General features: G+C 46.5%; 1 protein-coding gene across 1 annotated transcript; it reads left to right on the top strand.

Moving 5' to 3' along the window:
- The first annotated feature begins 1,263 nt into the window (after positions 1 to 1,263).
- On the top strand, positions 1,264 to 6,670 carry LOC120668665 (disease resistance protein RPM1-like). The gene is made up of 3 exons (XM_039948405.1): positions 1,264 to 1,535; positions 2,055 to 2,383; positions 4,640 to 6,670. The coding sequence occupies exons 2-3, from the start codon at positions 2,137 to 2,139 to the stop codon at positions 6,172 to 6,174; spliced, it is 1,782 nt and encodes a 593-aa protein (XP_039804339.1). The 5' UTR covers positions 1,264 to 1,535; positions 2,055 to 2,136; the 3' UTR covers positions 6,175 to 6,670.
- Positions 6,671 to 14,591: the final 7,921 nt, after the last annotated feature.

Raw genomic sequence — 14,591 nt, 5'->3', positions numbered from 1 at the left:
TAGCCCAGAGGGTGTGTACTCGGGGGTTAGCTAGTCCCAGAACGATCTCACTCAAGAACACGATGAACACAGCAAGATTTAGAGTGGTTCGGGCCGCCGGAGCGTAATACCCTACGTCCACTGGGTGTTGTATTGCCTCCCCACGAGAGTGTGAGAGCTTGTGTTCGTCTGGAGCTGTCCTGTACACAGCGAGTGCCTCCCTTTTATATCTCAAGGGAGGCGCGTACATAGCTGCCGGGACCCCGACAAGTGGGCCCAGCGATGCGGTATAAAATATAGTACTGTTCATCATTATGGCGTTGCAGGCAAAGGAGATCTTTCTCTGGATATCTTTGCCTGCTCTTGGAGTCTCCCGTTCAGCATGTCTAGGCGCTGTCTTGTCGGAACGGCGCCCGGCGTAGCCAGCGGCGTCGCCTGCCACGTAGCTGAACGGCTGTGTAGGGAGCAGCGTAGGCGGTATGATGGAAAAGTGCCGTGCCGTCGTATCCATTTAATGCGGCTGACGGGCTCTGCGCGGGCGCGGCACAGGCGGCTGCACTGTGCACCTTGGTAATACGCGGTGCATAGCGGGGCCTGTCAAAGGCTGTCCCGCGTGCTGCGGCGGCAGAGCATGCGTCAACCATCCGCATTAAATGTGATGGGTGGGCGAGTCCCCCTTGCGGAGGACTCGCGCATGAGCCTGCGCCCGTGCCCCCGGGACACGTGGCGTCTCCGGACCCCCGCACGGTAAGGGGGTCCGGACGGCGCAGGAGGCCCCGGACCCCTATGGGGGGTCCGAGGCCTGGCTGTCAGCTCGGAGCTTCCATCCCTTAGAGACACGTGGCGTCTCCGGACCCATCCCCAGGCGGGGAACGGGTCCGGGGCCGTTGGCCTGGTGAGGGAAGAGCCTGTCCGGTGGGGCCTAGCTACTCCGTCCTTACGCGTAGTTACGGATAACTACGAGGGTCCTGTCTTGCTGTGGTAAGAGTGGGTACCCCTGCTACAGGGTACCGACAGATACCATTGGTTTTATATTTGAAAATACTTATATAATGTCAATTTTATTTTCACGAGCAATATAGAATAAGCAGGTTGGTAAAAAACAGGTTGCTTTTGGCTGCTTCAATAGTATTCTGGAAGAAAGAATAAGCCGAAAGCAGACAAGCTGAATATAAAAATAATAAAATCATAGTTTAAAAATAATAAAATCATAGTTTTGGAGACTATATTAAACTACTTTTACGTACGTTCTGGAAACGAGGAATAATATATCGGTCAAATACAACGACATCACCGAATTTGACTTACCTCTATGGCGCGCCTTCCAGGCAGGAAGAAAGGGAGAGAAATTTCCACGGCGAACGCATAGCCAGGCAACTAGTCCCAACTCCCAACATTTTTGTCTCTTCGTCGACGAAGACGGCGGCGAAAGTTTGCAGCTTGCGAAGAGACACCCCCACCCAGAGCGGAGGCATGGAGCCCTGGAGGCTCCATACTTGATCCGCGGCCGCCTCTGTTCAGGGTTTCTCCTTTGTCTTGCTCCTCTGCTCGCCGAGGTATGCCGCATGAACGCCTTCCGCCCTCCTTGTTCCTGCTCCCTGTCTGCTATTATTGGTCGGATGCTACCAACCGGTCCATGGAGATGGGCATACTCTTCCTCGCGCTCTCTGTTCGCCCGCAGTCCGCAGAGCCAAGATTTCTTGCAGGCTGCTTTTGCGAGCAATCCATAGAACACCTTAAGGGCACCGGCCACCGGGCAAAGCCACATCCTGATACTTGGCCGTGTGAGATTGGCAGTCTAGCCTCGTTAGTCGTCTTTTGATGAATTCACTAGTTAGTGTCGATACGTAAACCTTTCTGGCCTTATACTTTGAATTGAATATCGACTTTGCTATAAGCCTAAGTTTGCAGTCTGCACAACTTTCTTGCTATCGCACAACCGTTTAATGCTCTGACATTACTTTTTTAACGTTGATGCTCTGACATTACTTCCATTTCGAACAAATTTCATTTGATCTACTGACTAACCGCTATTTATTTTCTTAGAAACTAATATGCTGTTTTTTGTATTTCAGATGCTACAGAGCAGCACGTAAATCTTCTTCAGAAATATAATTACATGATAGGTTGATATATTTTTGAACAAGTTTAGCAGATATGGCAGATGGGCTTTTTGTTGTTCTCAGAAAAGTTGCTCTTACCTTGGGAGATAGGATGCTAGAGAAGATTGGCTACCAGGTGGTTGAAGCAGCACCAATCATGACAGATTTTGAGCATAGCATGAAACAAATTGAGGGCGAACTTTCAATTCTGCAGGCCTTTATACACCAAGTTAGTGCACAAAGAGCTGGTGACAAGGCATTTGATGCATGGTTGGACCAAGTTAGAGATGTTGCTCATGAGGTTGATGTCACACCCTGAAATTTTCAAATTTCAGGATGCGACTAAAAGAAAATAATAAAGCAACGATTTTCTCATAATTTTAAAATTTTGCAACATTTTCTTTTGTTCGCAGGGAATTTAGAGAAAATAAATAAAGCTTGTTTGAATTTCTAAAATTAAAATGAAGTTGTTTGTGTGTTGCTTTCAAGCCTCCTTGCTTTGTTTTAATGTTTGAAGTTCAATTTGAATTCAAATCTTTGAGTTTGAATTTGAATTGAATTTGTTTGTTTGGTTTTGAGAAAAGAAAAAGGAAAACATTTTCAGCCCAGCAATCTCAGCCCGGCCCAGCATCCCCTTTTCCCCTTCTCTCCCGCGTGGCCCGCGTAGCAGCCCAAGCTAGCCCCTCGCGCACGGCCCAGCTCCCTCCACCAGCCCGCTCGCGCTCTCCTCCGCCGCTCCCGCTAACAGATGGACCCCACCTGTCAGGGTCGCCTTCTACCTCCGGTCGACGCCCCGCCTCTGCGCCTGGGCCGCGCTGTGCCGTGCCGCTGCCCCGTGGCCCTCCCTCGCCGCTTGGCCCGCACGCCTAGGTACTCTGCGTTCCCTCCCCACACACGCATCGGTCTGGACCCACACCCCTGCACGTACCCGAGCCGGTCTCGAGCTCGAGTCCGACCGAGGCTCGACCACCGAGTCCCAAGCGCGCACGCCGAGGTCCACCATCCCGCGCCCTATAAATACAACCCCCGCAGCCCTGGGATCCGCATCAACCCTAGCCGCCGCCTCATCCCCACCTCGCAAACACTAAACGCGCAGAGCTCGATCGTCTTTGCCGCCACGCCGTCGGGGTAAGTAGCGCCGCCGCCTTGCTGACCTTCCGCTGCGATCGAGCCCTCCACAAGCTTCAAGACGCGGTAAGGAGCTTCCCCTGCTTCTTTTCCTCCCTGGTTTCCCGCTCAATCGCGCCTGCACGTGCTCGCCGGAGTCCAGCCCGCCGCACGCCGTCGCAAGCTCGCTCCGGCCATCAACTCTCCTAGCGAACCCCGCAGCCGCGTTCCCCTAATCGCGCGCCATCTTCCTGTGCAAGCCGCGCCCGATCCGAGGCCGGGAGTGCGTAAACGCGCTACGCCGGCGACCCCGCCGCCGCTAGACGCTCGCCGCCGGTACCCCCGCGCCGCTGCTCGCCCCACATTAAATCTGCGCCGTCCGATCTAACTCGGACAGATCAGATCTAATCCAACCGGAGTCAGCCCCCAAGATACCGGTCAACCTTTGCAGATTTTCAAAAAGGCCCCTCTGTTTACCCAGTTTCAACCCGCGGTCTAGCCCTATACAAAACTAATTAGGTTTTGGTCCAAATCTTTACAGTAAAACCCCTGAGCTTTAGGAAAATCGTGCCCGCAGTCCAGAGCCGCCCGCAGCCCACCTTTTTCCTTGCTACCCCCCGAAGTTTAGGTATAATTATGATCTAGCCCCTGGTTTTATAAAATTTTCGTAGAAAAGCCCCTAGAATCCTATTTTAGCCATAACTTCTTCGTTTTAGCTCCGTTTTCATCAAATCTTGTGCTCACGTGATCCTCGCAACATGTGTAGTAGCCTTATCACTTTGTTATCCTCTGTGAGCACACTTTGTTGTGTCTTACAAATTCTTTCTGTTAGTCCTTAACCCTTTAGTTAATCGCGACTAGATCCCTGAAGCACCGTTTATCCCATAGAATCGCCGTTTTAGTTCCGTTTTTCGCGTTTCTTGCGCTCTCGTAACCATATCAGTGAGCTCTATCCTTTAGTACGCTCTTTTTAAGCTTTTCTTTTGCTTTGGTGTATTGTTCTTAGTTGTACTTGTTGTTTGCTTTGTATGTTTGCCCATGATTGTTTCGAGTAGAAGAATCGTTGTTTGAAGATTGAAGATCAAGAATCCCAAGTGAGCAAGAGCTGAAGAGCAGTGAAGAGCAGTAGGAGTAGCTTTTCGTTGGAGAAAGACAAGTGACCCTAACCATCTTTCTATCTATGCTTATTTATGAGAATAATTGATTTAATTGGAACATGGAGAATCACCCAAGAAAACAGTGCAACCACAATACTATATGGCTCTGGTCTTGGCTAAGTAACTAGATGATATATATGTCGTGCCTGGGGCGTTTGATTGGTGGATTTTTGGGTTATTGAGCTTTGAGGAGCGGGTGAAGTAAGTTTCGTCTTCTGAGGTACCACAGAAAAAGGGACCAGTGCGTACATATAGTTATGCATTCGGTTTTGTTCTTAAAACCGGGTGTGACAGTTGAAGACATCATTGATGAGTATGCTTACCTTACTGTGCAAGCTGTGGATACAAGCAGCTTCATCAAGAGAAAGTTCCATCAGATCAAGAACATTGCAGCATGGCAGAAGTTCCCTAGCCAGATCAGTCATGTAGAAGCTCGAATTCAGAGGCTAGCAGAAATGAGAAATCGATATGGCTTCTCGGTTAGTGAACAGGACACGAATAACAATTTGCAGGTCTCTGATCAGCTTTGTCTGTCAGATTCTGCTTACCTAATAGATAACTCTGAGATAGTGGGAAATGCTGATGAAATTGGAAAATTGACCCAATGCCTACTTGAGGAGAAGCAAGATCGGACTCTGATTGCCATCCTTGGTATGGGAGGTTTAGGGAAAACTGTTATCGCCAGCAGTTTGTACAAGAATCAGAAGATAAGAACATATTTTGACTGTCATGCCTGGGTTACCGTGTCTCAGACTTATCAAATTGAAGAATTGCTAAGAGAAATCATAAATCAACTGATAGATCAGAAATCAAGCATAGCAAGTGGATTTGTGACCATGCGTAGCATGAGATTAATTGAGGTAATACAAAACTATTTGCGGGACAAAAAATATTTCATTGTCCTGGATGACGTATGGGATAAAGATGCCTGGCTTTTTCTGAACTATGCTTTTGTCAGAAACAAATGTGGAAGTAAAGTGCTGATAACTACACGGAGAAAAGATGTGTCTTCTTTGGCAGTTGATAACTATGTCATTGAACTTAGAACTCTTCCATGTGATGAATCTTGGAAATTATTCTGTACTAGGGCATTTCATGCATCAAAAGATAACATATGCCCTGAAAACCTCACGACTTTGGCAGAGAAAATCGTTTCTAAGTGTCAAGGATTGCCACTGGCTATTGTAACCATTGGAAGTGCTCTATCATACCATGAATTAAAGGAGCAGGAGTGGGAATTTTTCTATAACCAATTTAGCTGGCAGTTAGCTTACAATCCAGAACTAACATGGATCTCCAATGTTCTGAATATGAGCATGCATGATCTCCCAAGCCATCTGAGGAGCTGCTTTCTGTACTGCAGCCTCTATACTGAAAATTACAAGATTGAAAGAAAATTGATTTCCAAGCTATGGATCGCAGAAGGTTTTGTGGAAGACAGAGGAGATGGAACAACATTGGAAGATGTTGCCAACTTTTACCTTACAGAACTCACTCAGCGTTCTATTCTTCAAGTCACAGAAAGGAATACATGGGGAAGGGCTACAACATTTGTTATGCATGATCTTGTCAGAGAGGCAACCTTAAACATTGCTAAAAAGGAGAAGTTTGGAATCGCATATAGCGATGCTAGTGTAACCCGAGTTACCCACGAAGCTCACCGCTTAAGCATCCAAAGAGGTGCCCAGTCCTTACATTCTTTATCGAGTTCGCAACTCCGTTCGTTCATCTTGTTCGACACTGAAGTGCCATCTTGGATATACGATGTTTTATCATGTTTCAGACTACTGACTACTGAGGGTCCTTTGCCTAAGATTTTCCAATATTGAACAAGTTCCAGGCATGGTCGCAGAGTTGTATAATTTGCGATATCTAGATTTTTCTCACACAAAAGCGAAGCAGATACCAGCATCTTTCAGAAAACTTATAAACCTACAAGTTTTGGATCTCAGATTCACCTACGTGCAGGAGTTGCCTTGCGAAATAACTATGCTAACTAATTTGCGTCATTTACACGTGTTTCTAAATCATGTTCTTAAAGCAAGGACATTGAATTGCTTCGGTGGTACAAAAATTCCAGGCAATATTTGCCACCTGAAAAATCTGCAAGCTTTGCTGACTGTTTCAGCCAACAAAGATTTGGTTTCACAGCTGGGAAACTAGACACGGATGAGAACTTTGGGTATACTGAAAGTACGGCCAAGCTACATTGCAGAATTATGGAGCTCCCTGACAAAGATGACTAACCTGAGCAGGTTGCTTATTTCGACGTGTGATATGGATGAGATTCTTGACTTGAGACCGCTGCAGCCATTACCAAATCTGAAGTTCGCGGCCGACCGGTCTGGCTCTGTGTAATCCGAGTCTGGTTAGATTTTTTTTGTAGAGTCCGTTTGTAACCCGATTTGGAAGGGGTATGTCCTCCCCGGCCTATAAATATAAAGGCCACGGCCGATTGAGGTCCTTCTACCCAATCGAAACAAATAAATCTACTATTTTCACTTTTTACTCAAATCCTAACTTTTCCAATCTCGTGCTGTTCTTTGCTCGTCTCTACGGCGTTCAAGGACGACTTGGGTGGCCTGCCGACTCCAAGACAACCCTAGATCTTCGAGCTTCGACGGGGTCCCTCCCGAGCTTGAGATTCTAGGTCTTCGCGAAGTCTCTCTGCGCCCAACCGGTCTGATCGGTTGGTGCGACCGGTCTAGCCGGTTGCCAGGGATCTTCGTCAGGTTCTGATCGTTGCGATCCGCGTGTTCTAGCGCTTGTGTGTTGGCCAATTCTGCGTCAACATACTTTTTGGCGACTCCGCTGGGGACAGATCTAAATTCATCGGACGCAATGACCGGTGAAAAGATTAATCCTACCAAGGTAGATTCCACTCCCGTTGACATCAAATATAAAGACATACCTGAGGAGAGCCTCAAGCAATTCGAGGCTGCGCTCCAGAAGGAGCAGGAAGAGGCCAAGAAGAGACTACTTGCATGCTTTGGGAAGACTCGGCAAGGCGTATTCGAGAAGGATAAGTTCGTCATGCCCACATTCGCGCCGCCACCGCCGAACCTGTCTACTACGGCTACAGCTGCTGCTTCATCTGCTTCCACTCCAAGCGATGTAAGTTTTACATTCGATTCCATTAAGCAGTTTGCTGAGGACTTTTTGGTTAGATTCGAATAGTCGCAAAAGTTTACACAAGATTTACTTATCGACTTGAATCTACAGAATAGGGGTAAGAAACCTATTAATGATTATTCTAACTTTACCCCTAACCCTAGTCTTTCGGTTGCACCAGCAGAGAATTATCAGTATGGTATGCTGCCGAATTTTTTCGTCGGACATACACCCCCGCCAGGTGCAGTTCGGCCGTCCAGGGCCGAACCGGTCAGACCGGTCGCTCCAACCGGTCAGACCGGTGCCTCGGCGGGCGGACCGGCCAGACCGGTGCCATGGTGCTCGGTTCCGCATCACAGCCACAGCTCGCGCCTCTTCCTACTTCGGCTGCCCCTAGCCTGGAAGAAGAATTGGCGGAGTTTGTGCCGCCGTATACTACAAAGTCATACGGCGAACCCCTGTTTCCTCCACCGTTGCCCAAGGATGTTTGGGATGATTGGCTTAAGGCCAATCCACAATATGCCGCACAAACGATGTCCACTACTGATCCTGCGTCACATCATTTTGGCCAAACAACTACTAGCAACTATGAGGCCGATCTTCTTAGGATGAGAGAAGATCATGCCAGCATGTTCAAGTCTAAACTTGGTTTAGACGTGGGTAGGAGTCGGCTTTATCAAAAGCCATATGTTGATGCTTTCGATTTGATTTCTTACCCCGCTGGTTGGCGTGTTTCCGATTTTATCAAATTTAGCGGTGATGATAACCGGTCCACTTGGGAGCATATCAGCTAATATATCGCCCAACTTGGAGAAGCTGGTTCTCGTCGTTAGCCCCAAATTCGATTCGTTCTTGGGACGAATTAGAACAGAAGTTTCACGATCACTTTTATAGTGGGGATAACGAAACTAAGTTGACAGATTTGACATCGGTTAAGCAGGGTGGAGATGAATCTATCCATGAATACTTTAAGAGATTTAAATATATCAAAAACCGATGCTTTAATTTGTCTCTTTCTGAAAAAAATTTGGTCGATTTGGTTCTTGCGAGTTTACGATCAAGTTATAGAGAGAAGCTTGATGGTTTGAGTTTTTATTCTTTAAATCAGCTTTAGGTAAAAGCTTTAGGCCAAGAGGCAAAATTCAAAAAGGAAAAAGATATCTACAAGTCTTATCGTTCAAACACGCATATTGTTGAATATGATTTCGATTCATCGGACGATCAGGATAAGGAGGTATATGCTACTGAGTTTGTTTGGTCCGCCTCGGCCAAACCAAGTACTTGTACATCTCTTAAGCCGACTCAAAGGAATCGGCAAGAAGAGATGAAATTTACCTTCGATGTGTCCAAGTGCGATCGTATTTTTGATGAGTTATTACGACTTGGGCATTTAAAAATTACTCATGTTATACCGCCGCTTGAGGAGCTAAAGCAGTGTGTTTATTGCAAATTTCATAATTCTTCACCTCATGCAACTAATGATTGTAATGTGTTTCGTCGACAGGTACAATCGGCCATAAATGAAGGACGATTGGCCTTTCCGGAGATGAAGATTGACAAAGCTCCGTTCTTAGTTCACACCATTGATCTGAACAATGCAAAGGTGCTGATTCGGCCGGATCAAGTCGAAGGGGCAAAGGGCAAGAATGTGATCATTGGTGATGATAGACCGTTGACTGTTGATAACAAGATTCTGTCCAGGGAGGTGATTTAGGAGAAGGCTCCTGATGGGAAGAAGAATATGAGGATCATACTTAAGCCTCGTACACTCGGGGGGCAAGAGGGTTCTTCTTCAGGCGACCAGTCTGCTGCTCAGCCGAGACCGGTCAAACCGGTTTCACTGACCTGTCAGACCGCCCTGGTGGTCAGCCTCGGACATTCAAGCCTAAGCGTCCGAAAGTGGGTACGTGAAAGACTAATCAGCCAAAGGTGCAGGGCAAGCTTGCAAATCAGAAGTCTGCCTTTGGCCAACTGCTGAACAAGTACTCAAAGGCCGTTCGGAACGATTGGCCCCTAAAAAAAGAGGCCGATGTCACCTCCGCATCAAGGCGCACCTTCATCTCCTAGGGGAGAATCAAACAAACACAGGGGTGATGTTGTTACCTTGTTCCCTCCATAGTAGATGCAGCCGATGTACGCTACTATGCCATGGGTTCCGCAGTCGGATTCTCTGTTTCCCACGTGGGAGAACGGGGGATTCTGGATGCAATGCTATACGATGCCGTATCCACCACACTTCCAGGGGGAGGGAAGTTCCAGAGGACCTGTTTTCGACAGGTTGAGGCAATCGGTTCACGACAGATTGGGGCAGCACCAATCTGGTCAGGGGCAGAACCCCGGACCGGTCAGACCGATTTCAGTAGAGACCGGCCCAAGTTCGTCCTATGCGCCAAGAGTATCGCGTCAAGGGAAAGAAGTACAAACCCGAGCCAATGCAAGTTGATTTAGAGAAGGCTCCGATCAAAGTTGTGCGAGTTGAAGACGGGAAAGGTAAAACTCAAGGAGCACAAAAGAGACCGGTGATTGTGGAGAAATCAGTCAATGTTTCTCAAAAGATTGTGTTGGCCAATGATCATGAGGCCAGCAGCAGCAACCTCAAGGACCAAGACAAAGAGAAGTACTTTCAGCCTAGGTGGTGCCCGCCGGGGTTGACACATACTCAGAAAAGGAGGTTGCAGCATCTTCACCGCCAAGAACAGAAGGAAAAAGAGGTGGAGAAGTTGAGGGATGAGCAGTTTGAGAAGTACAAACCAAGCATCCCTCAATGAAAGGTGTGGCAGGTCAAGACGGTTGACCAGCCCACAGGACCGGTTGGACCGCTCTAGCCGACCGGTCTGACCGGTGTCCCGGACCGGTCTGACCGCTCAGAGCAACCGGTCAGACCGGTCGACCCTGAGCCTGAGCAGAAGGCCGAAGAAAGCGTTCTCGCTTCGGTTCCAAGCGCAACAGAGGTTCCAGCAGCTCCTTTAGAACCAGAAGACGAAGTGTTGGTGGATTATGAAGCTTCTGTAGAACTCACAAACATGGAGATCAATGTTGTGCATTTTTCTGAAGACTACTGGGCGATTCCGGAGGAGGAGACTGGTCATCTAGATTCTGGGCCGTGCGAAGCTATTTTTCAGAAGACCAAGGATTCAGATAATCATTTGAAGGCTCTCTATTTGAGGGGGCATATCAACGGGAAGCCAGTTTCTCGTATGCTTGTGGACTGTGGGGCAATTGTGAATTTGATGCCCTATTCACTCTACAAGAAGCTCGGCAGGACGGACGAAGAGCTAATCAAGACGAACATGACGGTCAGCAGCGTTGGAGGAGGTGATCCCATTGGTGCCAAGGGGTTACTTCGATGGAGTTGACCGTTGGAAGCAAGACGGTTGCAACAGCGTTCTTTGTATCCGAGGTGCAAGGTAACTTCAACCTCATACTTGGATATGATTGGATTTATGTCAATCAGTGTGTACCATCTTCCTTGCATCTGTTTCTTATTCGGTGGATCGGCGATGAAGTTGAGGTTGTGCATGGTGATACCTCTTCTTTCATTGGGACCACCGATTCCGAGCTCATTGGTGCGCATGATCACATCAAGTGCTTATCGGGCCTGGATTTGACCGATTATGACTTGATCAGTTGCACCAAAGAAGGTTTTGTGACTGCTGTCTTAAAGCCGAAGGAAAATTGGCTACATTTACTTTTATGATGCAGCAAGGCGACAGCGCAGAGCCGACCGGTCAGACCGCTACCTCTAACCAGTCAGACCGGCCGACCGGTCAGATCGGTGTGTCAAACCGGTCCAGCGCAGACTGGCTACAGCAGCGCATCGAGCACTATCGGGACAAGGCGAACGATATGTGTGAGGCCATTGAAGACTTCGGTGATTTTGATAAATTGGGCCAAGGTTTTACGTCGGCTGGTCCTTTAGAAAAAGTAGATATTGGAGATGGTTCTATTCCTAGGCCGACTTTTGTAAATGCAAACTTATCAAATGGTTGTAAAGCTGATTTAATAAAGTTATTAAAAGAATATGTCGATTGTTTTGCATGAGAATACTCTGAGATGCCTGGTTTGAATCGTGATTTGGTTGAGTATCGGCTGCCGATTAAGGCCGGTTTTAGACCTTATAAACAACCTTCTAGGCGTTTTAATCCCGTTATGTATGACCGAATAGAAGAAGAGATTAACCATTTGTTAGATGCTGGATTTATTCGGTTTCGTCGTTATGCGGAGTAGATCTCTAATATTGTGCCCGTTGAAAAGAAAGATTCGGGTAAGATTAGAGTTTGCATTGATTTTAGAGATCTTAATAAAACTACTCCTAAAGATGAATATCCTTTGCCTATAGCCGATATGTTGATCAATGAGGCTTCTGGACATCGTGGTATCAGTTTTCTTGATGGAAATGCGAGTTACAATCAAATACTTACGGCCGAAGAAGATACGTCTAAAACGGCCTTTAGATGTCCTGGTCTCGTTGGTTTGTTTGAGTGGGTTGTCATGACTTTTGGTTTGAAGAATGCTGGTGCTACTTATCGAAGGGCTATAAATTTGATCTTCCATGATTTACTTGGTATTATATTGGACGTCTATATTGATGATATTGTAATTAAATCGGCCGACTTAAGTCATCATTTGGCTGATTTAAGACTTGCTCTTGAGAGGATGCGTCAGTATGGATTGAAGATGAACCCGCTCAAGTGTGCTTTTGGTGTATGGGTTGGAAAGTTCTTGGTCTTCATTATTCATGAGAAAGGCATAGAGATTGATCCAAAGAGAATTGAAGCCATGAAGAAAGTGGAGGCTCCTGCTTGCAAGAATGACTTGCAAAAGTTTCTGGGCAAAGTGAATTTCTTGAGAAGATTTATATCTAATTTGTTCGGAAAGATAGATGCTTTTACTCCTATTCTTCGATTGAAAAATGAAGCTGAATTTACTTGGGGGGGGGGGCAGAATAGCAAGAAACCTTTGAGAAGATCAAGAAATATTTGTCTTCACCACCGGTTCTCAAGATGCCTAAGAGAGGTACTCCTTTTAGGCTTTATGTGACTGCGGAAGGCAAGATTATTGGTGCTGTTTTGACTCAAGAAACCGAAGGAAAGGAATATATTATTACATATGTTGGCCGACGGTTTATTGATGCAGAAACAAGGTATACATTTATTGAGAAATTGTGCTTATCATTATATTATGCTTGTACCAAGTTGGGACATTATCTTTTATCAAGTACTTGCATAGTTATTTGTCAAGCCGATGTTATTAATCATATGCAGCAAAAGCCGATTTTGAGTGGTAGAATCGAAAATTGGGCTTATGCACTTGTTGAATATGATTTGGCCTATGAATCTTTAAGAGCTGTTAGAGGCCAAATTGTAGCGGATTTCATTGTTGAACATCGGATTAATGATGAGCATGATTTAGAAGTCGATTATGTTACTTGGACACACTACTAGCAATCAGGCCTTGCGTAACGCCTATATTTGGTTGCAATATGGCTATTTTGGATGCAACTGGAATCAATTGCATTGAAGTTTGGTGGTCGACAGATGGTTGCAGTTGGAACGGTGCATTAGCTTCTGGCAACCGCTCAGATGTGGTGTTGCAACACATGTTTCTATTGCAATGAAAAAAAAAACTAATGCAACCAATACGTGGTTGCAAGAACCCATATTGCAATGAGTAGTTTGGTTGCTTAAGGTTGTATTGCGACGAAACACGTAGCTGCAATATATCATGATTGCCACTGTAGCAGCACCGCTTAAATTAGACCGGCTTAAATGCACTAACCATCATCTTAATACTTAATCAAATTACTGTGCACTTAAAACGGTGTAATCTGACAGGCTGTCGGGTAAATCTCGATTAACTACTGTACTCCAGGATCACAATTGCACTAGTAGACCCGTACGAAGACGAGCACAGGTGATACAAGCATACAGAAATCTTCAAATTAATTTACAACACAGGTTTTACATAAAAGCTTTAAGTACAAACGACAGAGTTCAAAAACACAGCGGAAGTCTAAAAACCAAGTTCGAAATACAATACGATAACCACGACGATGATATAAGGTGAGCTCCACATCCTGCCCATCGATGTGATGCCAACCTGCCCGATCTTCACGGGGAAGACGGGGCCCACTCGACGGTCCACCCAGGAGGAAGCGGTTGTCCAATCTAGGACGCACAGACCTCCTCGAAGTCAGCGGGGACACAACCTGCTCAGGAGGGTTACAACAACAACCCTGAGTATACTAATACTCAGCAAGGCTTACCCGACTTTGGGTATACTTAGCCCATTACCTAGACATGCAAAGCTATTTGGCTCTGGAGTTCTTTTGCTGAAAGGCTGCTAGAAGTGAATCCTTACTTTCAATATTTTAGCTCCATTTAATATAGTGAGTATTAACTATATTCGCCTAAACATCTAGAGCACACATGGTAGATCAGATTAATTCTTCAAAACAACAGATACAACATTCCATCTTCACCTTTCAATGCTTATTCCACTTCTTACTACGATGTGACGCAGTGACCAAGGCTCTCATATCCGCGAGTCACGGCAAATCGATCGATTTAACCTTGCAAGGTGGACCAAACTCACACGACACGTGAAAACCCCATCGGGCCACACACGTCAATTGTTCCCATCATCACCCCGACGTCTGAATCACACCTGCCAAAACCCGGGTGAAGGGTCCCTCACGGCGAACTCCCAGAGAACCCGGAGGCGACATACTATCCAACACCCGCCATCATTCCACTCCCAGAGTAGAGGGTCGCGATTCAAAGTATCGTTGCAAATCAGGTAATTAGCTTACCGGTTTCCACTACCTCCTACTTCCGGCGTGTGGTTAGTACTGTTCAATCCTCAGTCATCAGGGCCAACAACGGTACGGTCCTCAATTGACACAGGCGGAAGTTCATTTTCTCATCTATTCCATAGCAATACTCCAACTCATTCCCGCCCGGTCTCCAATTCTCATTACTCATCAACTCATATCGAAGCCATAGCTAAGGAATCAATATCCTAAAACTCGCGAGTGACAGCAATCACTCGACTTCTACCGAAATCCTACTTAGCAGAGCATTTCTATCGACACCTGCATACTAGTATAGACTCACGGGTACCTTAGGAAAACATG

Source organism: Panicum virgatum, chromosome 4N, assembly GCF_016808335.1.
Source record: "Panicum virgatum strain AP13 chromosome 4N, P.virgatum_v5, whole genome shotgun sequence".
Taxonomy (NCBI): domain Eukaryota; kingdom Viridiplantae; phylum Streptophyta; class Magnoliopsida; order Poales; family Poaceae; genus Panicum; species Panicum virgatum.
This window is presented reverse-complemented; position numbering and strand designations above follow the sequence as displayed.